This window comes from Pleurodeles waltl, chromosome 10 (assembly GCF_031143425.1).
Source record: "Pleurodeles waltl isolate 20211129_DDA chromosome 10, aPleWal1.hap1.20221129, whole genome shotgun sequence".
Classification (NCBI taxonomy): domain Eukaryota; kingdom Metazoa; phylum Chordata; class Amphibia; order Caudata; family Salamandridae; genus Pleurodeles; species Pleurodeles waltl.
The window spans coordinates 900,456,624-900,481,818 of record NC_090449.1 but is presented as its reverse complement, the minus strand read 5'-3'; the positions used below and the strand labels follow the sequence as shown (position 1 = coordinate 900,481,818).

At 42.5% G+C, this 25,195-nt stretch overlaps 1 protein-coding gene across 1 annotated transcript in view; it reads right to left on the bottom strand.

Annotated features, from left to right (window-relative positions):
- Positions 1-25,195, bottom strand: part of HEPACAM2 (HEPACAM family member 2) — a 286,214-nt gene that overhangs the window by 74,983 nt on the left and 186,036 nt on the right. Inside the window, exon 4 of the mRNA XM_069211660.1 lies at positions 9,572-9,868. Within this exon, the coding sequence (XP_069067761.1) occupies positions 9,572-9,868 (297 nt within the window). The remainder of the gene's footprint in view (positions 1-9,571; positions 9,869-25,195) is intronic.

The window sequence follows — 25,195 nt, the reverse complement described above, 5'->3', positions numbered from 1 at the left end:
CAACTTATCTCCTCCCTCCTAGCACAGACGGCTCTTCGGGATATGCAGGCTACACCCCAGCTCCCTTTGTGTCACTGTCTAGAGAGTGGTGCAAACAGCCCAACTGTCAAACTAACTCACACAGGACTTCACAACAAGGCAGAGTCATAAAATGATTTAAGCAAGAAAATACCTACTTTCTAAAAGTGGTATTTTCAAACACACAACCTCAAAACCAACTTTACTAAAAGATGTATTTTTAAATTGTGAGTTCAGAGACCCCAAACTCCATGTGTCTATCTGTTCCAAGAGGGAATCTACGCTTTAATCATTTTAAAGGCAACCCCCATGTTAACCTTTGAGAGAGATAGACCTTGCAATAGTGAAAGCCAAATATGGCAGTATTTCACAGTCAGGACATATAAAACACATTAGTATATGTCCTACCTTAAACATACACTGCACCCTGCCGATGGGGCTACCTAGGGCCTACCTTAGGGGTGTCTTACATGTAAGAAAAGGGAAGGTTTAGGCCTGGCAAGTAGGTACGTGCCAAGTTTCATTGGCAGTTTACAACTGCACACACAGACACTGCAGTGGGAGGTCTGAGCCATGTTTACAGTGCTACTAATGTGGGTGGCACAACCAGTGCTGCAGGCCCACTAGTAGCATTTGATTTACAGGCCCTAGGCACCTCTAGTGCACTGTACTAGGGACTTACTAGTAAATCAAATATGCCAATCATGTTAAACCCAAACCACAATACGATTTACACAGAGAGCATATGCACTTTAGCTCGGGTTAACAGTGATAAAGTGCACAGAGTCCCAAAGCCAACAGAAAAAAATAGGAGGAAGGAGGGAAAAAGACTGGAGATGACCCTGCAAAAGGGAAAAAACAACACAGCCCAGGCCAGCTCCAGTGCCCATTCTGCCCTAAACTCTCTGGGGAAGCAGGCAGTTTTTATAATGAATTATGCTAGAAGCTCTTTGCAGGGCTGAAAGCATGGACTGGGGATACGAATGGTGGCACATGGACTGGGGTTGTGCATAAAGGATGTGGATTGGCAACCATCTGTGATTAACTAAATCATAAGGGCTAGCTCCAAGAGGAAATCAGTAATGTAGATCCTCAAAGAGCCATCACATTAGAGGATGACAGGTTGACCTGAAAGAACCCTTGCTCCATGTCACTTTAATTTATTCATTTGACATATGTTATTTTCAAAAGTTCACATTATCAATGTGACGGCAGAGATGTGACTGGACCTAGATACTGCCTATCCATTATGTTCCTTGAAAGATGCTGAAGCTAGGTATTCCATTATGGAGATAGAGCTCTTAAGTGCTGCTGGCGATTTGAGAATTGCCACATATTTTTGTGGACATATCCTATAACCCCTTCACACACCAGTAACCACTGGTGGCCCACAATAGATGAGGACATGTTAAACTATAGATCACCAGCATGCTGCTGAATATCTGCGAGTACAGTTTTGTGGTGGATACTAATCCTGGTTTGTGCTCCATAGTGGCTGATAGTGTGCATTGAGGTTATAATCTAAAGGAAGGAGTGGTTTCTCCATGTTTTTCTACAGCAGTGACAAAGGAACGTAAACATTGTGTAAAAAGGTCTCACAATATACTAGCAGGAGACCGGTTTAATCAAACATTTCTTTTCGCAAGACATTTTCTGTTCCCCCCAGACTCCTGCTGGCATCTCAAATTACTTTTTTACATGAGGGCTATAGTCTCTTTAAAAAGGGTAGGTAACATTGCATAATTTATAATTTTGAGAAATGTTGCCATCATATTTAAAGTGTATCCCAGTCCTCTGTATGCCACAGTTAAGGGTAATGTATGTGTCGGCACTCCAACTTTAACATGATCTAACATTAGATCAGCTGGTTCCTTTAATGGTTTAAACAAAAAGTCCTAAATGCAGAAGACAAAGTATATTTAGGCACCAATTAGACTAAATACAACCTAGTTCACCACATGCGACCATGCAGCTGCCTGCCCAGCTTCCCGAACACTAAGCTACACCATCCTTTCCCTGCACACCCTTGAGTTTGGAACATTCTGGTGCATGCGGGCAAGAAAGATACACGACTGTCCTACCCGGCTTTGATACGTGTAGCCAGGGTGCCAAGAAGAACAGGGCACCAAGGTGTTTCTGTGCTACGAGTCCTTTTTTGGGGTGTTCAGAAACAGAAGCAGTTTTCGTGAAACTTGAGCAGACAGGTTATAATCTGCGAGAAAAAAGAGAGGATTACTAAAATCTACAAGAGCACCGTCACTGTGTTGGCTCACCACCAGGCATGTTGTATTTCTCGTTGTGTGGATTGAACTAATAAAGTTAATTTAATATACACCTATCTTTTTGCGTGTCTCCTCTTTAGTCAAAGAGATACATTTGAGAGAAGTGATTCCTTGTTACTAAGGGCCAGATGTAGCAAAGTGTTTGCGCCCGCAAACAGCGAAAAACGCCGTTTGCGAGGCGCAAAAGCCTCTTTGCTATGCAGAAATGCATTTGCGAGTCGGATCCGACTCGCAAAATGCATTTCCGACTCGCAAATAGGAAGGGGTGTTCCCTTCCTATTTGCGACTCGCAATCCAATTCAATTTCATTTGCGACCGCGAAAGCGGTCGCAAATGAAATCGCAGTTACCATCCACTTGAAGTGAATGGTAACCCATTCGCAAACGGAAAGGGGTCCCCAATGGGACCCCTTCCCCTTTGTGAATGGAAATAAAAATAATTTTTCAGAGCAGGTAGTGGTCCAAGGGACCACTGCCTGCTCTGAAAAATACCGAAACTAAAGGTTTAATTTTTTTTTCCAAGTGCAGCACCGTTTTCCTTTAAGGAAAATGGGCTGCAGTTGGAAAAAAAACTGCTTTATTAAAAAGCAGTCACGGACATGGTGGTCTGCTGACTCCAGCAGGCCACCATCCCCGTGAGTGCCCATACTAGCAATGGGGTCGCAAACTGCGACCCACCTCATTAATGTTAATGAGGTGGGCGAGTTGCAGAAGATGTCTGAGACACCTTTCTGCATACCAAATTGAGACTTGCAATTTGCGAGTCGCACGGACTCGCAAATTGCAAGTCGCAATTTGGTTTCTTCCTACATCTGGCCCTAAATCTTCTACATTGGCCACAATTAGAGCTCCAACTGACAAGTATTACATTACTCCTAAAAAGATAGAAGGGCAAACAAATAATTTTGGGTGAAAACGGTAACAAAAGGTGACAACTTAAGTTGAACAATTTGCGTGTTGCTTTTTGGCCTTTCATTGTTGTCAACCATTGTTTTTAGTCACATAGAGTGAAGGACAAATAGCAAAACACTCTCTCCCCAATAGGGAGTATTATATACTGTGGCAGACATGACTGGGATTCCAATTGTGCCTGTATAATGTGATGGGAGACTGGATAATACTGTATTTTTGACCGCGTGTCTTCGTGCTAGTGCCTCCCCATTGTTGATAAACCGCCCCAAAATGAGGGGCACATCCGGACAAGAGGACAGATGTTCGTAGCCTAAGGGATGTGTGCCTATTGCACCCCTTTGGAGATATGGAAAAAAGACAGGTGTTTCTCATTGGGCCCGATGTAGGTAGGCTTTTGCGCTTTGCAAACGGCGAAAAACGCCGTTTGCGAGGCACAAAAGCCCTCACGTGATGCAGAAACACATTTTGCAAGTCGGAACCGACTCCCAAAATGTGTTTCCGACTCGCAAATAGGAAGGGGTGTTCCCTTCCTATTTGCAACTCGCAACGCGATGTAAGTTGATTTGTGACCGCAAAAGCGGTCGCAAATCAACTCGCAGTTACCTTCCACTTGAAGTGGATGGTAACTCATTCGCAAACGGGAAGGGGTCCCCATGGGACCCCTTCCCCTTTATGAAAACACACAAAATTATTTTTTCAGAGCAGGCAGTGGTCCTATGGACCACTGCCTACTCTGAAAAAAACCGAAACAAAAGGTTTCGGTATTTTTTTCTATTTGCAGCTCGTTTTCCTTTAAGGAAAACGGTCTGCAAAGAGAAAAAAAAAACTGCTTTATTTAAAAGCAGTCATAGACATGGTGGTCTGCTGTCTCCAGCAGGCCACCATCCCCGTGAGTGCCTAGACTCACTATGGGGTCGCAAACTGCGACCCACCTCATAAATATTTATGAGGTGGGTCTTTGCGACCCCATAGCGAGTCGCATAAGGTGTCTGAGACACCTTTCTGCATACCAATTTGCAACTCGCAAATTGGTTTGTACCTACATCTGGCCCATTGTTCTGTATAATCAGTTAGGCTGGTCTAGAGTGTTATGAGTCAGTCAACGCTGCCAGAGATTTTCTTATCTGCAGGAGTTTGTAATTGTGTAGTTCTTCACTCGGACCTCTGAAGTAGTAATTAAATATAGAAATGGGTGCTTATAATGACCAGGTTACAAACTATGTATAATCAGTACATAAACTTTGTGTAAAGGATTCATAAAAAACTATTACTGGTATCTCAGAAGCCATAATATTAAACAAGATGAATATTAGAAAATCCAAAGCACCTTATTTCGCACACCTCTACAATCTGTAATAATTAGCCTAATTTGTAGCTACTTTTACATCTATATTATCATCAGCCCCTAATTATTGTATCGGTTGAGTGATTAGTACTTTCCCTCGTTATGTTATGCCAAGCCACATATTATCCATGCATAACTTTAAAATGCTTTCATGCCTGCAGTTGGTTATTGGCTCTGCGGCATTCTCCTCAAGAAGCCAGACTTGCTTTTCCCAAAATTTAGGCCTTTTTATCGCTCGCTCCGCAGTGATTGTGTAAGGAGGCAGGGTGGAGTGCCACTGTGCAGTTTCTTACATCTGCATCACTAAGTGAACAATGCCTGTTTGAGATATATCTGAAAGGCGAACAATTGTATTAAAACATGTTTTTTTCCACTTTAGCTCTGTGCTCAGGCAGATGACCTTGTAATGTTGCTCACTACAAGTAGCTATCTGAACATCAGAATGGAAAATCTCCTCTTTGTAGCATTTCTGTTATTTTTGTTAATGCGATTAATGCTGTTTATACGATTATATGGCGATCTTGCACGCTCTATAAGATTTTATCAAAATTCAAAATTTTGTTTTCTAGAACTTAAGCTTTCACATGCCACATATGTCACCATTAATGAGAGAGACCATTACACCAATGTGCCTTGACCTCTATGTGACACCAGTACCAACATTTCTGGGACTGGTTTTAAAGCAGTAAGTATGCCAGTTTGAGGTTACATCAGGTAGATTAAATGGCCATGACAATGCAACTGTCATGATTATGTAATAGTTTGCTATGCTATGGCAACAGAAGTTCGCTAGTAGTACATCATTTTGTTTCAATGATTGGGATTTATTTTAGAAGAGAAGTAAAACATGTTAATTAAAAATAAGATAACAGCGGGGTGGGGGGACAGTGGGTTCCCCCAAGTACCAATTACACATTTTTAACACTTGCCCCAATATATGCTCATGGTTTGCTTTTTAAGGTTAGGTTTTATGGATTTAAGAGTAATTTACTCTGGAAAATGTGACTGCTGTTTAGCTTTTGGTTTCATTGTAATTATAGTATTCATGCTAACAATCGTTATTTGAATTCTAAAACTAATACAATTATTTTTTCAGAAAAGTGAAGCAGATGCACATTCACCCATATGCACACACGTTGTTCATATGCCATTTAGGGCCAGATGTAGCAAAATGCAAAATTGCGACTTGTAATTTGCGAGTCCATCCGACTCGCAAATTGCAAGTCGCAATTTGCTATGCAGTACGGTGTCTCAGACACCGACTGCGACTCGCTATGGGGTCGCAATGACCCACCTCATCAATATTCATGAGGTGGGTCGCAAATTGCGGCCCCATTGCGAGTATAGGCACTCGCAAACATGGAGGCCTGCTGTAGTCAGCAGACCTCCGTGTTCGTGACTGCTTTAAATAAAGCAGTTTTTTTTTTTTTAAGTGTAGCCCGTTTTCCTTAAAGGAAAACGAGCTGCACTTAAAAAAAAAAAAGGAAACCTTTAGTTTCGGTATTTTTTCAGGGCAGGGAGTGGTCCCTTGGACCACTCCCTGCCCTGAAAAAATATTTTTGGGTCCATTCACAAAGTGGAAGGGGTCCCATGGGGACCCCTTCCAATTTGCGTGTGGGTTACCATCCACTTGAAGTGGATGGTAACTGCGAGTCCATTTGCGACCGCGTACGCGGTCGCAAATGGAATTGCATCCCACTGCGAGTCGCAAATAGGAAGGGAACACCCCTTCCTATTTGCGAGTCGGAAATGCATTTTGCGAGTGGGAGCCGACTCGCAAAATGCATTTCTGAATAGCAAAGTGGCTTTTGCGCCTCGCAAACGGCGATTTTCGCCGTTTGCGAGGCGCAAACACTTTGCTACATCTGGCCCTTAGTCCTGTTAGTGTAGAAACATTGTTAATGCTATTCCAGTTCCTACAGTAATTTCTGTTTACTTAAGTGTGCCTCAGATTTAACTTTTTGAAGTACTTGCATATGCTAACAAGGAGATCAATACTGAGGACTATGTCAATATTCCTGCGTTAATGAATTTAATGGGTTTCTTGGTTGGTGTATCTGTAAAGGTAAGTGAGTACTGGTAGGTGACCACATACATTTTTCAGGCAGTCTCAAACTGAAAATGGATGCAAATCTACTTCTGTCCAAGGCAGGAGTGAGTGTGTTTCAAGTGTGGGACACCTCTCATATTTAACTGGGAAACGTAGAAAAAGATACAATAGCCCTTGTTGAATTGTGCACCACGTAGAAAACATTGATAAATATTTTTTGCACATGTGAGTACTCATCTGGTAGTCAGGACCTTTGACCTCTGTAATTCCAAAGTTGAAAGATTGAGAGTACTCCAGAACTGCAGCACTGTGTGGACCTTGAATGAGCATTGTGTATTTATTTTGTAAGGAGCTGCAGACAAAAAGGCATGAACCACATTTCATACACCTGATCTAAGAGGTTTTATTTACTGTTCTAGCCTTAGAATGCATTGGGATTACTTTAGGATAAATCAAATATGGGCAGTTGGCCTGTAGTCTTTGCAGTCTCCTGTGTTCCCTTCACATAGTGGAATTATTTTTATCTCTGGTGCTGTTGCTAAAGGCACAGTGGAGGAATATTTTTTCTTTAAAATGTAATTTACCTGCTTGCCAAGACCTTAAAGCTTTCATTTATGGGAACATCTGGCCCCTATACGTTTTTCATTTTCAACCTTCTGTCTTTACTGATGTTTGCTCTAGAATACTAACTGAAGTTTTCTCCATTTTATCATTTCACCCCATGAAGACCCCAGCCTTGGACAAAAATACAATCGCAGATATGCTCTATGACAAGTGTTAAAAGGCCAAATAATTTCACGTGTGCACTATACAAAAATTCCATAACATATCAAAAGGAGGCCACCAGGCACCCAGTTTCAAAGTTTGGTTTTACATATCATTGCTGACGTGTGTTTTTGCCCAGGTGATTACAATGAAGCCAACCAACACTACAAGTCCCATAAAGCATCAGCTTCCCAAATTGAACCCCGAGCTTGGTGCATGATGTCCTCCTGACACCGGGAGGGATTACTACCTTTCTCAGTCCCTTTATACCACACTGCTGTTTTCTGGTAAAACTGAGATTTGGAAGTATGTACAATAATCTTACTAATGGTATTAGAGATGGTGAAAACGCTGGGCAATTGGAAAAGTGGAGTGCGACGGTTTATACGTGTTCCAACCTGACTAGTTTTTGTTCCAAAACAGATTCCACCTTAGAACATGCAGCACTATAGATACCTTTCACTCAAAACTGTGGAAAGTGAGAAGAAACACAAAGATAACACAACATCTACTGCCAGTGTAGGTTTTCGTTTTTTTGGGGGGAATATCCTGGTACAATTAGTAGAAATGCGAAATACTGTGGAACGTTTACTAATAGGAAATAGGGCTCTTTTGTCCAATTCACAGAAGCATTTATAAGCGCGTGAAAAGGTGCTTGTGCAGTGCTACTTCACACACTTATTAATGTCTTTCTGAATTGGCGCCGATGGATCTTGCTTTGCCAAAAATTAGGATTTTGTGACTATGCGTCCCATTCATGGGTCCTTTTCTTCACTTCACTAATTGCCAACAATATTGATGGGTAACTCAGTTGATGATGGTCAGAGGTTAATTTAAAAATATCGACATTTTTGGCAAATATAGATATTTTATACAGGTGCTGCAGCGTCCATTATTATTTCATGAATTCAGATGTATTTGCTTTCTAAAAAAGATAGTAAAATTGTCCCGACTGGGTTAAGACTTACTTACTGAAAGTAAAAAATTATAATACTATATCAGATTAAACATTCCACCTATGTTCATCTCAACAGCTTGCTATCATAATCTTGCTCTTTCCTCTTTTCCCCCATTTTCCATAGTTGGGCAACCATATAAACTATCTGTCCATGTGTGAGCGCAAGGGTTGATTTGTACACACCTCAGGCCTTGCAGTATATCCACTTTCTCCCAAACAAAATATGACTATTTTCTATGGCATACTACAGCTGTGTTTACCCTTTCTTCTAGTCACAATGTCATTTTCCAATTGGAACTGTACCATTTTCTGCATTGTGGTGTACTGTGGCCTCTGATCCGCTCGAGGTGTCTGAAACCATAGAGATGCCATGTTTGCTGTTAGCTAAACCCGCGGAACAATGGGCACCTGTGAGCCATGTTTACCTCCATAACAGATGACGCAGATCTGTCTACAGGCCAAACGGGTTTGTTACACTATCCGATAAACCAAGGCGGCAAACGCAGTCTTTAAATTTGACCAAGTTAACATGCTTTTGACAGAAAACAGAAGAGATACAGAGAACAAAATAAACACGTGCGAGACACTGTGCGGCCAGCGGCAGACATCAGGACAAGGCATGGTGACAGGATGAAAACGATGTTTGGACAAAATATCGAGGAAAAAATATTGTGTGGGCAAAATATTGAGTCAAGAATATCGAGAACAAAAATATTGTGAAGGTAAGTTTCTATGGGAAAGCAAAATTTTACTATTTTACTATACTTAACTCCTTAACTCCACATGTATGTACCTTGACTATATATATATAAATATATTCAAGTTACTTGGATGTGGAGTTACGGATAGTAAATCTATACTTATTTATTTGTGCACATACCTCTTCGATATTTGGACGCGATATTCTGTCTACACAATATTTTTGCCATTGTTATTCTATTAGACACCAGAATGCACTTTATTACAATTGTGAACGACTCGTCAACAGAGCTGCCCTCGTCCTCATGCAGCACAAGAAGGTATCAGGCGCAGACTGGAAACTAAAATCAGCACTGGTAAAACATTTCAAATCAGCACCACATTATAGACGGGCGGGACTAGAACGAGGTCACTGGGCTCATCAATCACAAAGTGCTATTCTCAAATGTCTTTCTGTGATCAGGAAATATGTTTACAGCAGAAAACCATCATGTGCCTGTTTGAAGGTCAACAATAAATTTCCTCATTTTTAAAGTGACTTACCTCTGGAAGTAATTATTACTGTAAACTGTGTTTCTTCACCTTTCCCAGTCACATTGTTGTAGGCCCTACAGGTGTAATCAGTGGTCTTCCTTGACACCTTATCGGACAGAACCTCAAAGCGTGGTCCCTGCTTGATGACATGAGTTGTGTTGTCACCTCTCCGGATCCAGGAATAAACATTTGGTGGATTTGAGTCTGCAGAGCAATCAAACAAAATGACCTCTCCAACGTCAACCGTGAACACCTCTCCAAATTTTAGCCCTTTGTCCGAGTTGACTGTGAGACCGTATGGTCCATCTGCAAAGGATAAACATATTTTATAGGACTTTAATGTCAAAATGGCAGGCTCTTCCCTTTGTACCTCTGCAACGTGCTAGAACATGATTGAGAAGAAGGATACAATGCTTTACAAAATCTACAAATAAGAAAGATACATTCCTGTTCCTCTTCTCATTTAGTACTTTAATGTTGAATCACTTGTTCCTATTAATATAAAAAAAACATCGTGCATGCAAGTACTTAGGTATTTGATGCTATATGCAACACTGAGGTTTATTTTGTTTTGTAAAGTTAAATAACTTATTTTTTGAAATTACAATAAGTCTTATTCTCCTTGAAGCATGTGCAGAAGAAAGTATTCCAAACTATAAGTATGGACTGAAGGATGCATGAGGCAGTCAGGTCCCAAATCCTTGAACAGCCAATGCTGCACTTAATTTGAGCTGGTGGTTTAGGTGGGGCCAACGGGCACTTATTTTTGGGGACCAGCATTTACTTTTCCTCATCACACTTTGACCCAGAGAAAGAGAAAGACAAATACAAAACGAGGAAGGAAAAAGGAAGAGAAATACAGAAAAAACTGTGACAAAGAAAGAAATCAAGAATGAAAAAAAATGAGTCTGAATGAGTGAGATAAAGGGGTAGGGAGTGTCTGGTTGTGGATGAAAGAGGCATGAGGTGGAATCCATATTGCACAGTCCTTGCGTTGGGCCACAATTATTGAATAGTGATGGCCATAGGCTTATAAGCAAAAATGTAGGGGCCAACACAAAGTCTTTCCCAATATAGGCACTGGGCTGGTGTAGTACGTGGGCCTATCAACTCTTTTCTTGAAAAATTACACTTATAAGTGACAAGGGATGATGCTTGTATTTTGGAGTTTTATTGTATTCTTTCCTGTGATCCCCTAACAAAACATGGCCTTTTCCAAATATTTTACACGTCAAGTGTTCATGTTCTTATGTAAATCCATTCACATTGACATTATCAAGGTTGGTGTCAACTCTAATTAAACAACCTGGCTCTGTAGAACTGTTTAGTGAAAGCATCAACCTCTGCACGCAGCACCTGACGCAGAAACTCACAAGCTAAGTAAGTTCTGGAAATAATGGGTCACTTCAGGCAAGGACTATAGCATAATTAGTGCTCCCCACACTTCAATGTTGAGAGGATCATACATACTGATCCGAGCATCCCGATTAAGAGACCCTGATGTCCCACATTTCGAGCAATCCTTCTGCGGCTTATGTTACCTCAGTATTTACCGTGCTGCCACTGGACCACGTAATCTGCCTCCAAAACAAATATGTGTTAAGCTTATGTTTGCTGTGTGTTGTTGAGTATATACGTTGACGGCTTTTTTTTTACAATGTTTTCCAAGTGGTTTTATCCCGCTTAGTCATTCTGCCAGCAAATTTTTTATCTAGCTTATCTGCGACAGATCAGCATTTCCTCTTTGGTGTTCTGAACCCCAGTGGCTCTCTGCCATCCGACTGTGATCCACATTTTACACGGAGTAAACTTGAAAGCTCATTTAACAAACAAGTTGTCATATAAACTTAGTACAAAAATGAGATAATAAACGTATTAAATTGATACATAATTATCACATGCTCTTAAAATCATGTTCAATAAATGGATTACCATTAACCAGTGATACATCTATTTCCTTAAGTAAGCTCCAGCAAATTATCTAGATCGGCGCCTTTGCTCAGAAACAGCAGCTCACTCAAAACACGAACGTTCATCAATATGCAGTGGTCGAATCAGTGAACATCTTGTGCCCCTTGTACAATTTGTGTTTTACAAACACCAGTATACCGGATTTGGAGAGGCTCTTAGTTGGTACCTATTCATAACAAGCATTTACAATGCAGTGGGTCTCGTGTTTACTCGAGTTAAAGCTATTAGCGTTCTAAACTCCTAATCCGACTTTTCTTGCCACATAAAGTGAAAAGTAAAACGGTAACACATAAGCGAGCCCACGGCCACCGTGAGCGCAAAGCAAACACACAAAAGAGAACAGTATCTGCAAAAGTTCAATTATCCTCGTAACCAGAAAAAGTGCAGATCCATGTAACCGGCATAAGTGCAAATATCCATGTAACAGGGTCGATGTCAGCAAAGCGCTCTACTACTGCACAGCGAGATCACGCTGCCTACAAAATAAAGAGAAAAAATAGTGTAGAAACCATACGGAAAACATGACGCTTCATATGTTTTCAGTCCTGGGTGATGGCTCCCACTAGCACTCCTCAGGACGCCAGAGAAAACTCAGGTAAGTGATCACAGAAACTGTAGGGAGGGCTAAACTGTTACAAGGAGAAATGTGCCTCCCTCATTCTGATACCCAAGAGTGAACCTTTTTGGCCATTTCAATGTGTTCCCATCACCAGTCTGTCAAGGGCAGTGCTTAATTTGTAAATAAAAAGGTGCTGGTGCCCCAAACCCTCCTCCTAAACACACGGCTGCTGCAATTAAATGTGTGAACACGGAATACTGAGGCGGCATAATCCTGAAGCCATCTCGGGCCTCTTCAATCCATATAAAGCCACTCCCTGCTTCTTCGGCTCACTCTTGCAGCTTTCTACTTTCTGCCTTTGTGACGCTTTTATGTTTTTCCCTTCCTCCGTCTTTCCCATACGTGTCTTTGATCGCAGCAAATGCTTGAGGCAGAAGAATAAGCCCCGGCCCTCAAAAATAAGTGCCGGTGCTTAGCACCAAAAACAACAAGCACAAATTAAGCACTGGTCAAGGGCCTATGCAAACAATCCCTCTCGGGTCTTTGGGGTTGTCTCAGGCATAATACACAAGGCCTATATTATCATGTTCCCCTTCTAGGGTCCGATTTATCTCTTTCTAGGTATCCTAAATCACCATGTACCCAACACACAAAGGGGGTGTGAACAGTGCCTTAAAAACTGCTCTTGGGTGCAGGATGTCATATGTTCTGACCAAAGGGGCAATATAGGAGGGGTAGCAATAGTAATAAAGAAGAATAGTGGGGTCAGAATAATCAACCATAAATCTGATGGCTCTGGCCGGTGCATCATGAGTATCCTGAGTATTGGAGAATTTCAGGGGATTTGCACATGATACTAAGCTCCCCATTATAACAATCCCCACCATTTAACTACATTCCGGCACCCCTCTTTGATAGAGGGTGATTTTAATATGGTCCTGGACAAGGAGTTAGACAGATTCTCAAAGAGCGCATATATATGTATGACTAAAGTTAGTGTGCAGCTGAGGGCTGAGGGCTGTAATGATAGGTCTAGGGCTAGTCGACATCTGGAGAGAGAATGCCAGGCAGCAGAGGGGATATACTTTTTACAGTACAAAATATAGGCACTATGCTCGAATTGACTATTTCTTGTTGGACAGACCATTACTTCAATTTGTGAAAGCAGTAGAGCATCAATGAGGTATTAGATCATGTGCCAGTATGCCTGGCCTTAAAGATGCTGGTGATGAAGTCCTTGAAGAGGTGGACCTTAAATAGGACATTCCTACTTTATAATGGCATATTTAAGGATCTGAGGCAGAAAACTAGAGACTTCTTTGTTGCATGTTGAAAAGGCTAACGTCGCAGAACAAAGTGAGCTTATGAGTCGCATCATCCAGAAAGGAGGTAAGTGCATGAGGTGTGTTAGGGTCATTAACAGGCAGATTAAAACTGAGGGAATGTTATATAAGTAGTTTGCAAGATGCAGTCGCTAAGTGAGTAGTTCTTCTATATTGGTTCTGATCCCGGAGTTCCAATGAACGATAAGGTAGACTCTACCTTCCAAAAGGACGCAACGCACACAGCTCGCAGATTATTCTTACCTGGCTTACCATGGCCTTAATGTAAATACTGATTATTGTTCAATGGCACCCTGGAATCAGAACCAATATAGAAGAACTGCTTACATAGCGTCTGCATCTTGCAAACTACTTATTCAACAGGATTGACACATCCCATTAACTGTCAGGGAGTCTCTCCCAAAGTGGAATTTTGTGGGGATCTTTACTTTGTCAAAGACACAGACCTCTTAGTTTCCATTGCATCATTTTTTTAAATTACATCTCAGCCTCAAAAAAGTTGCCTAGTAAGACAAAGCACATGTCGGCTGCTTTCTGTGCTGGACATTGCACTTCGTGCTGTGAAACAACGTTTTGAAATCAACAATAAATGGGCCTTTTTGTATACAGACCAGATTGATTTGTATTGATGCACCAGGTTCCACTGATGTGACTTTGTCATGAGAGGTTTCCCACATGTAATCCACACTATATGGGTAGCACAGTGGCTTTCACCTGTTGAGCACTTCCTACTTGGTTTAGTGATGTTGCAACATACCTTGGGATGTGGGTGGTGCAGAGACTTAGAATGCCATTGCTATCAGATCTAGTATATTTTGTATTTTAACATTCGGGTCAAATTACAGACTGCACTCTGGGAAGAAGTGTCTTGCCCCTCTGCTGGGTAACCAGGGTCGAGCACTGCCTGGGTGTGGAATGAGGAAAAAAAAAAAATGGACAGTTTGTGCCTCTGTCTGCCCTTGCCCTTTCCAGCCTGGATAACCATCTGGATGTACTTCAGCGGTCCTTCTAAATGTCCCCCCTTTTGTCAAGTTGCTCCCTATCCTCTTACAGCCCCACCCTTTATGAATGCTGGTGTCCACGCCCTCCCTGTTCACTTACTGCCGTAGCCACAACTCTCCAGAGTTGTGGTGGGTGTCTCCACATAGGCTGGTGGCATCCGCCACTCCTCCGCCCATCTCTCATTGTCCTCCTTCTCCTCTGTGCGATCCATTACCTGTGGCACCTTCCTTGCATCTCGAGACCTTCCTGCTGCCAAGCCTCCACTTTCTTGCATCTCTGGGTAGTCCTCATGGTTCCCCTTGGCCTGGCATCCCCTCCGTCTTTGGAAACAGTCTCACCTTACATCAAAGTTGGTGTTCTTGCTTCATGAGAGAGCTTCTCATGAAGAGAGCTTCTTGCTTGTCCGAGAGAGCCTCTTGCTTGTACATCATCCTTTTCTCCCACTCAGCTCCTCCACGCTGCTCTGCAAGATGTTATCAATTTTAATGTTTTTTCTCTGTGCCTCACTTGCCCCTTCCTTCTTCTAATACTGTGTTTGGTTTTGTCTTCCAGGTGCCACAGGGAGACCTCCATAGGAGCTGCTGTCCCCTTATTGGGCAAGGGGGCCATGTGGGATTGTGGGTTTTCACAGGGCCCCATCCTATTTGAAACAGCCTTGGCCTTCAGAGTGTTTTATATGGCATATGGCAGACTTGACGCTGGTCCAAATCGCTCATGTCATCCTGTGGGCCAGTCTCTGAATCATTAAGCCATGTTACTTGTTTTTGCGCTAACCTAACAGTCCACTGAAAATTCTGGTTAACACTGATGTTTGGATGCTTTTCGATTAGAACTTGTTAATCGGTTGTGGATGCCTGGTTAAAGGGGGACTCTGGACAGATGGAATCTCGTTTTTGATAATGTATTAAATTGGCAGCAAAGGAACCGAATTGCCTTGAGAAATGCCATGTTGTATATAGGTGTAGTGTTACGAAGTTATGCCAGCAAAATGGGTCACTTAAATGTATATAGGTGGGCCTCTCCCGCCTTTTTATTTTTTATGAATGTTAAGCACTTTAATGCAAATCTGCACTGTCTTCCCTGTTTGAATTGGCGAATTTCTCCTGATTGCACATACGTGCACTTTAATGCTGTGCATATAGGCAAAGTTTTGCTGATTGCACATACATGCCTGAAAATGTTAGTTCCATTTCGTTTTACTTGTTACTACATGTAGCACTTTACGCCTTTTATGATGGCTGGTATTTTATTCTCTGAAACCTTTCTGTTTTTTCATTGCGCAAAACACATTTTCACTGATTAAGTGGACATTAAAGTCTGTTAAGTAATTATCCCCTTCTTGATATGGCAGCCTCAGGAGTACAAAGGCTTCACAAATGGTTGTTTTATTGTACTTTAATATGTTTGTCTTCTTTCTTCATGAATTGGTTTTAAATCTCTTCCAACGGTTTTAATAAAACCTGAAACAAAGATTAATTAATTCATCATACAGTGGACAAGCTAGCTCTGTATGACAAAGTTTCTTCAGTAAAATTTTTCCATATGTGTGGTTTCGCCTTCTTTTGTTTAACGTTTCCCCAGTTGCCTGTAGTGGTTCTCCATTTTAGTTGACCAGCCAATCGCCTATTGCTAAGAAACATATTCTTGTTCAGAGGCTCAGTGGGTTAACTGGTAGTCAGGATACGTGGATATTTTTGAAGTGCCAAAGTCCTTGTTCATAGCCACCTTTTTAAGTTTTAATTTTATCTTCAGTAGATCTTTCAAAAGGAGTACCTTCGGTGTGCCTCCATCTGCAGTAGTAGCTGCTTTACCAGGCACAAACTCCCTCCTTAAACAGGTGCCACAGAAAAAAGAAATGTTTTGCCTGGAGCCGTAGTTTTCCAAAAGCCATCAGAGACTCCCCACAGAGGTCTAACTATTGATACAAGCCTCATTCTCCAGCTTCTCCTCTCAAAATGTAAATATTAAATACAAAAGAGGCAAAAAGTGTCTAGCTCTTATTTATACCTTCCACCCCGTCGTTCTGCACACCCTCCACCTCCCAGTCCTACATGACATTGGGGCTCACCAGTAGATTAGCGCCAGGAATACTAGACCCCTGGAAGAACCTAGCAAGGACAAAGGGTCCAAGAAATGGAGACCCAGGAAGGTCATGCAGCTGCATTACCAAGGTAGGGACTATATCTAACAGGCTATGTGAGCCAGAGAAGTCAAGGTCTAGAGGTGCGTTGTGGTTGAGTTTCCACACTTTTTTATCAGAGTGACCAATATTGATAAAACACGGGAAACATCCTTTTTTACAACTTTGTTTTTACGAAAGTCGTGGTTAACGAAAGCGCAACAATGCTTTTTTTAACCACAACTCCGTTATTTTGTGCCTTACCTACGTATGTTCTGAACAACGAACATGCGTGGTTACGGTACAAAGAAGGGAGTTGGTGAAGGAGGGCGACGCAGGTGAGAAGGGGTCGACTAAGGTAAGTGGTGGGTTTAGGTTTTGGGGAGGGGGTGGGGGAGTGGGGGGTTTTAGGTTTTGGGGTGGGGTTGGGGGGGTGGGACGTTTTTGGTTTTGGGGAGGGGGTGGGGGGTTAGGGGGTTTTAGGTTTTGGGGTGGGGTTGGGGGGGTGGGGCGTTTTTGGTTTTGGGGAGGGGTGGGGGGTCAGGGGGTTTTAGGTTTTGGGGTGGGGCGTTTTTGGTTTTGGGGAGAGGGTGGGGAGTTTTAGGTTTTGGGGTGGGGTTGGGGGGTGGGGCGTTCTTGGTTTTGGGGAGGGGGTGGGGGGCTAGGGGTTTTTAGGTTTTGGGGGGGTTGGGGGGTGGGGTGAGGGATGTAGGGTGAATGGTGCCTATTACTAATGCTTTTATCAGGAATGCCTTTACAACGAAATATCGTTGTTAAGGCATTCGTGGTAAAATCATAAGTAGTAAGAACGAGGTCTGTGTTCCGACCTCGTTGTTAACGCAGTAGTTGTTTTTAAAGTCATTGTTCCATCGTACAGTCATAAAACACCCTTTTCCACAAGGCTATCCCTTGGAAGCTTGGCCATGCACAAATGGTAGTTGTTACTTTGCAGACAAATATATTGAATGTCATAATAATGATGATTACATTGTTGGTCTTTACACTGGGAGTCTTTTTACTTTGCATCACTGAGGATGCTGCTCTAACTTTCCCTGTGATGATATCTGATCGGCTGCCAACACTTCAACAAGGAAGTGTTGGCAGTCTTCTTGGGATGGGGTACCTGGGGCCAGGATCTGCCTAGGGAGGGGGTCGACATGCCCCCCCCACCAAAAAAGAAAATATTTAGGTCGCACCCTGGGGGATAGGGCCCCTGGGGCCAAGATCAGCCTGAGGAGGGCCCCATCCCAAAAATAAAATTAGAAGGCCAGGCCCCAGGAGATGTGGCCCTAAGGGCAGTAATCGGCCAGGAAAGAGGGCATGCGGACCTGCGGCCACCTACGTCTGTGCATGGCCGAAGGCTGTGTGGAGGGTGGGGTTGGGTGGTTAGGGGTGTTGGCTGCAGGGATTGGCCACTGGCCAGGTCCTGCGGCCAACCCCTACTGCGCACGGCCAAAGGCTGTGCGCAGAGTGTGGTTGGGTGGTTATAACAGTTGGCCACAAGGTTATATGTGTTGGCTGCAAGGTCAGGCCAAAGGCCATGCCCTGCGGCCAAACCCTGCTGTGCACAGCTGAAAAGCGTGCACAGCGTGGGGTTGGGTGGTTATAGGGGTTGGCTGCAGCACCCAGGCCCTGGTGCCAACAGCCATGTGCTGGCTGGTGGTTGGATTAACGTATAGTAATAAAAGTTATTTTACGTTAAAAGACCAAAGAAATACACTGAAAAAAACAAAGCTTACAGGGAGGTTATAAAGTTTACATGGACTTTATAGTTAGACTCACATTTTAACTGCACAATAGCATAGAAATTCACCAGTTGTAGTTATATTTATTTCAGATAACTATAACTCGCCCTCGCTATGCACTGCCAATTACCCCAGATATTACAGCACTCATGACAACTTTTATAATGTCAATAAAAATATCAATGAAACATTAGAAGTCAAATTATTGAAGAAACAACTGGGCGTGGCTGGGGCACGAGTACAGGTGAATTTCTATGATTTTGTATGTTTAAAATGTGAGCTTAAATATAACGTCCCTGTAACCTTTGTTTTTTTAATTGAATATGTATGTTCATGCGTGTTTGGAAACTAACTGTAAAGTTATATTTTTATAATAAATTATTTTAATGTAATATTTAATATAGTTTTAACTTTCAAATCAGATTATCTTTTACACTCATAAATTAATATATTTACATTTTTAAGTGAGCCCCTTCTGTTTAAAAAAAATACCATTATGTTTTTGGATCGTACAAGCCATACTGCTCTTTTTTTTTTAAATTAATGATTTCATTCTTTTCTTTTGAGGGTCCCATATATGTATGGTTTTTGGGTCGGTTCTTTTCTCTTTACAACACCTAACTAAAACATCACTGTAAACTTTTTTTTACCAGTGAAAAGAAAGAATATATATCTATATATATATATACACACATACATATTTTTTTATATATACACATACATATTTTTTAACTATACCATCACTGTAACCTTTGTTTAGAAAAAATCCACACACCCATATACATATATATTTTACACACACACAGATATTTTTTTCACTTTTCTCTGAAAAAAACAAAGGTTACAGTGAAGTCATAGTTAGGTGTTGGAAAGAGCTAAGAATTAACATAAAGAAAACCCCCAACAATTAAAAATATATTAATGTATATATATATATATTCTGCAATATATATTACTATATATAGTTTATTACATGAGTCTATCTTATATATTGTTTTGTTTTCTCAATAGATCCAGTGGTGACTTGCCTTTTGATGAAATGAATAGATGTCTCCTTTGTGACGATATGCATTTTATATTTGCTGTGACCTGGCTACCGCACTTGTGAAACCGAAATACAACACATTACACACTCCAATTACTATTTGTGTTTCTATGCACCATCATAATTATTACAGATGTGTTCATTTTATGATCCCCTTTATCAAACTTGCAAATACCTGTATCTGCTTGTGATTGTGTAAACCTCTGCCTACGTTTTGTTTTCCAATTTCTTTCATTTTGGTTTCTTGTATCAGAGTGCAAACATTGATGTGGTTCTATGACTATTGTTACTACTGTTTCTATAGCAATGACATTTTTCCTGTTTTTATTTTAACTCTTCAAATGCTTTATAGATAACGCTCAAAATTTACTATACATTTTTCTGAACAGAAACGTTGCACAGCTGGTGGTTATAAGAAAACAGGCTTTTGGCACGTTACCCCCGACTTTTTGCCCCCATTTGGAATCCTAGCTTCTGTTTTTTTACTCTAACAGTGCACTGAAGCCTGCTAAACAGGCCCCAGTGCCAGGGCTCTCTTCCTAAATTTGATATGTGTAAATTGGTATCCCAAATTGGCAAGGACTATAATCCCCATATATGTCCCTAGTGTATGGTACCAGTGGTACCCAGGGTGTGGGTGCTAAAAGGGTCACCAGGGCCTGAAGCATGGATTGTTCCACGCTGAGTGACCCAAGTAAACAGATGTCGGCAGGTCTGCTATTGCAGACCGCAGGAGCATGGTAAACTACTTGAACTCGACTTTTCCCACACTATGGCCATCATTATGACCCTGGTGGTCTTACGACCACCAGGGTTAATGTGGAGGTATCACCACCAACAGGCTGGCGGTGAAGACTGCCACATTATAAGTGTGGTGGATTTGCCGCTGGCAACCCACCACATCTCCACTCATAGCGCCATGGCGGTATGAACCGCTAAGATGGAGGTGTTCATCTCCGACCCGGCGGTCCACAGAGGACCGCCAGCGTTATTATGAGCCAGCCTACCACCATGGTTTCTGAGCCGGTAGCACAGCCATGAAAACCATGGCAGTAGGGCTACCGGTGACAGGGAATTCCTGCCCTGTCACACGTAGATGGCTCCCCACCTCTCCCCAGCAAGCACCTGACCCCCCACCTCCCCTACAGTCACAGCGCTCCCACCCTCGACCCCCACTTAAATGACGACCCCCACCCTCCACTCTCTACTTACATGACCCCCTTCCCACATACATGCACACAGACACCCACACGCACCACACATACACCCATTCACCTAAACTTCCATACATGCATCCACTCACACTTATTCACACTCATCCATACACGCATCCACTTACACATACTCACGTTCATCCATACACACAAACATCCGAACACACATACTCACACACAAACACAAAAACATCCACATGCAGATACGCACTCACTTCAACATTCATACATGCATTTACTCACACGCATACAACTATGCATACATCACAACACTCACAGTCGTATTCACTCACGCAGACACACATTCATACATGCACGCAGACACCACACACTCACACACAACATCCCTCACCCTCCCACCCTCCTCTTCTGTTGGACGCCCGACTTACCTTGACCGGCAAGGAGGCAGTCCTGCAGGGAAGGGGCGCTGCCACCGCTGGCAGCACCCCACCAGCATGACACCACCAGGCTGTACTAATGGTCATAAGACAGCTGGCAGCGTCCTACTGGCGGGGCAGTGCAGGTGGTAGCAATGCCAGAACACCACCGCCCGCCAGCATGGCTACTGCTGGATATCCGACCACAGTGTGGCGGAAATCCGTCAGTATCCATAATATGGCGGCCGGATGTTCATCTCCGTGGCAGTATATTGGTGGCCGGATGTTCATCCCCGTGGCAGTATATTGGCGGCCGTCACCGCGGCCGTCGGTGGAAAATACCGCCAATGTCATAATGAGGGCCTATGTGTGGCAAGGTCAAAGCACTACTTTTAATATATGCCAGTCACCCCTAATGTAGGCCTCCTGAGCCCAGAAGGCAGGGTGCATTATATTAAAGGTGTGGGCATATAAGTGCAAGCTTATATGTCCCTATTGTGACCTTTTCCGTTAAAGGCTACTATAAGTGATAGGCAGCCCATAGGATAATATGGGCTGGCAGCAGGGCAGCTCTGAGGTCGCCAGCTCAAATATGGTACAGCCAAAATATGTCATGTTTGGTATCAAGCAACATGCCTTCTCACCCCTGGCATAAATCTCATATAGAGGGTGATATGGCATGCACCCAGGTGACGACCTTAAAAGTTGTCCATCTGGTGCCCCCAGCTTTTCTGTGCTCTGGCTACCAGTTCACAGATATTGCCACCAAGACAGGACTCTGACCCCATGCCAGGGAGTATGAATACTCGCAAGAGTCAGGAACAACGGTCTTGATGGGAAGGAGGTCCCACCTCCCTCCCTAACAGGAAGGCTAGTAAAGTGGCACACCAAGGTTGTGAGCTTTAAAGGGCACATTGCCTCTGAAATGCGAAGCCACCTCCTGCCTCCAGGCACATTTTCCCCCCGACAGGTGGGAAAATTAGGTAGTCAGGAAGCGTACACTCCGAGAAGGCTAGCTACACCTCTAGGGTGGGCTACCTGATCTGTACAGCCGAGGATAGGTTTTACCATCTTAAAATGGCAAAACAAAGGGTTCTGGGGAGGAAAGATGACACGCCCAGATGTGGTCACCTCAGGGGCAGATTAGCCAAAGGGAGTAGAAGCCCATGGGCCACTTGTCCCCAAACTCATATTGCCCTTAAATCTAGGATGTTAGTGGCACCTCTGACACCAGAACCTCAGATCTGCTCTGAACTGCATTCAAGGTCAAAGAAGAGACCTACATATCTGCACCGCCAGGACTTCACAAAGAAAAAGGCTTGAAACTCCGCACCTGTGGCAGTCACCCTACACATACCAGACTATGACTTATCTCGGAGCAGAGGCCGGTTTAAAAGCGAAGGAGAACCCTTCTACATCTGAAAGACATGATCAGAACTCTCTCTGGCTAGAGGTACTAGTCCCTGTAGCTGACAGGTAGAAACCACTCTTCCAGAACAAAGAAAGTGCTGGCCATCAGGCCCGCTGAGAGATCACCTAAAAGTAAATGGTCAGGTGCCTTCTGGGAAATGTAGTCCTTACCGTCAGCAAGTTTCAGCCCACCCACAGACTCCGTGACATCAAAATATCTGTTTTTGCCAGTGCCAAGATTTGTTTGTGGCCCCGTCTGGCTCCTGACCCCTTTGTTCGACACTGCACCACAAGGGAACACCCTGCAACTTCAACCACCAACCTCAGTGATTCCGTTGATGAATGTTCGCATAATTTTTCACTCCGCCACCGTCCTACTGGTAATATCAGCACCAGTAGGTCCCGTTCAGCACCAAGGATGGCCTAGCACACCATTGAACCCGAGCTAGGTAGAGGCATTATGCCTGTTTAATCCTGTTCCAAGGACCCACCAAAGCTTAACCCCCAGTGGGCTCCCCAAACTCGACCTGCAAGTGACCAAGTGCAACAAGTATGATTTTTCAGCACCTGCGACTCCTGCGTTTAGCACAAAGGACAGCTAGGACACCTCTTACCCAGGTCCCACGAGCCGGGTAAAATTCTTCTGACTGTCGAAGCTTGGTCCGAGACCCGCAGCACCTTAACTTCAAGTGGGTTCCCCTGAACTCACCCTGCAAGTTACCGAGTGTCACTAGTGATTTTTTCCCATTGACCATAAAGGTAAAGTTTGACAGCTTGTAAAGTACTGATTTAATTGTCACCTTAAAATCCATAACTCCGGTCATATGTATCTGATTTGCTCCATTTTTGTATTTAAAAGAATATAAAAATCTGCTCTATTTTTATGAATTGGTGTTGGATTGGTGTTGGATTTCTTTTGAGTTGTGTCAATTACATATCGTCCATGTTGTTACTTTGAAATGCTTAAAACACGTTCTTCTAGTAAAGCCTCTTGACTGCTCTTAGACACATTACCAGAACTGAGCTGAGGATTTATTATTGTGAATCCAAGGACCATCCTTGGGGTATTGTGAGAGTATTACATAGTGAAGCCACTGCATAATACTCCACTTTCCTCCAGTTGTGCCATTTATAAACAAAGCTTCAGGCTAAATTGTTAGGTAACTAAACATAATAAAATCCCATAATATTTACCTGCTAGCAAAAAAGGACTTTAGAACCCTTGTGGGCAAATCTTTTTTTGTGTAGGGAACTGGCTCCCACGGATTATTTGATTTAATGAGCCCATTGAACATGGCGACTGATTCCCAACGACTGTTTGGCATATTTGCCTTTGAACATGGTCAGCTGACTCTTTCACTTCCAGGTTGCAATTAGCAGAGACAGAATAAGTCGGAAACTAGAGCATTAGCTCATTGCCTGGAATAAATCGTTGTTAATTTGTGCTCTGCTCCATTTGGCACCATTTCCAACCTGCATCTGTTTCTTTCTTTCCTTCCATCTCAGTACTCCAGTATGCTTTGTTCTGAACAGAGGCTCTGTGGCACTACAACTCTCTTTATCTCTCCCCTGCTAGTGTGAAAGGCTTATAATTGATTTAGCTCCCTGGTGGACTCCTTATCACTGAAGGGCTTGCTAGAGCATACTTCTTGTACTTTTGCAAGAAGGTAATTACACATATGTCCTTCTGTCATTTTCTATTTATGTTTTCTGATACCTTGTGCCTTATGATTCTTTTCTTTCCATGGGCCCTGTATGAACTGACTCTAGTGGGAAGCAGCACAGCTGAGTCTTTTCCCTTTCCCCCTCCCCTTTTTCCTTGAACCAGTGGGCTAGAGTATTTTGCTTTATTGCTCTTGCTTAACTATTCCAGGGAGAATGAGTGGTAGTTTTGTAGAAGAATGACCACAAATTACCATCACTTTGTTATAGTTGTGACATACTAGTACCTTCCTTCATGGGGAAAGAGCAACATGTATGTATCCTATTGCATTATGAAATACAAAGCTGAAATATTTTGAAGGATTTTAACAAAGGAGTTGAATGTCTCAAATGTGGATTTATTGATGCTGGTGACTATTTAAGGTTTAGTAATCCTAGCAGGATTATGTTTAACAATTAAGTTATTTAAAAGGTATGTGAAATTGATGGTACTAGTGCTATTAGGGAAGAAATTAGAAATAGTTATTCAAATAAGGTGTTACCATCTCTATTCTATATATTCACAAAGATGCACTAATAAGATATGTCATAGTATGTGCAATTGGCGGTATCAATGTTTTTTGGATGAAGTTAGAAATAATTATTCAAATAAGATATTACTATCTCTACTTTATATTTTCATAAAGATATACTAATAGGTTTACAGCAATGCTGATATCGACCTAATTAAGAAGCGCCTCTATTTCTGAAAAATTTTCACCTTGCATTGATATTTGGAATCGGTAGGGATTACAGATTTCAATGGAGTGTGAGGGAGAATTTGGCATATGCATTGTGATTTTAATCTTACTGTATTTTTGGTATTGATATTTATGTATATGAATTTAATGTACTCATGTCTAATTAATGATTTCTTACAGCCCTGAAGAAGAGTGTTTACCACTTGAAACATGCTGGCTGGCTGTGCAATGATTTCAAATAAAGATAAATGTTGCATAAAACCACACAGAAGTGGCAATGTGGATTAATTTTGAATCAAGAAATATTTAATGAGACTATAGTATTTGAGGTCTAAAGATTGTTGTATCCCTCCCTAAGCTGGGCTTTAACAAGTGGGGCTGGTTTGGAGGTGAATGTGCAGGGCCTGCTATCCCTTAACCCCAGTTTGATTGTATGCATTTAAAAT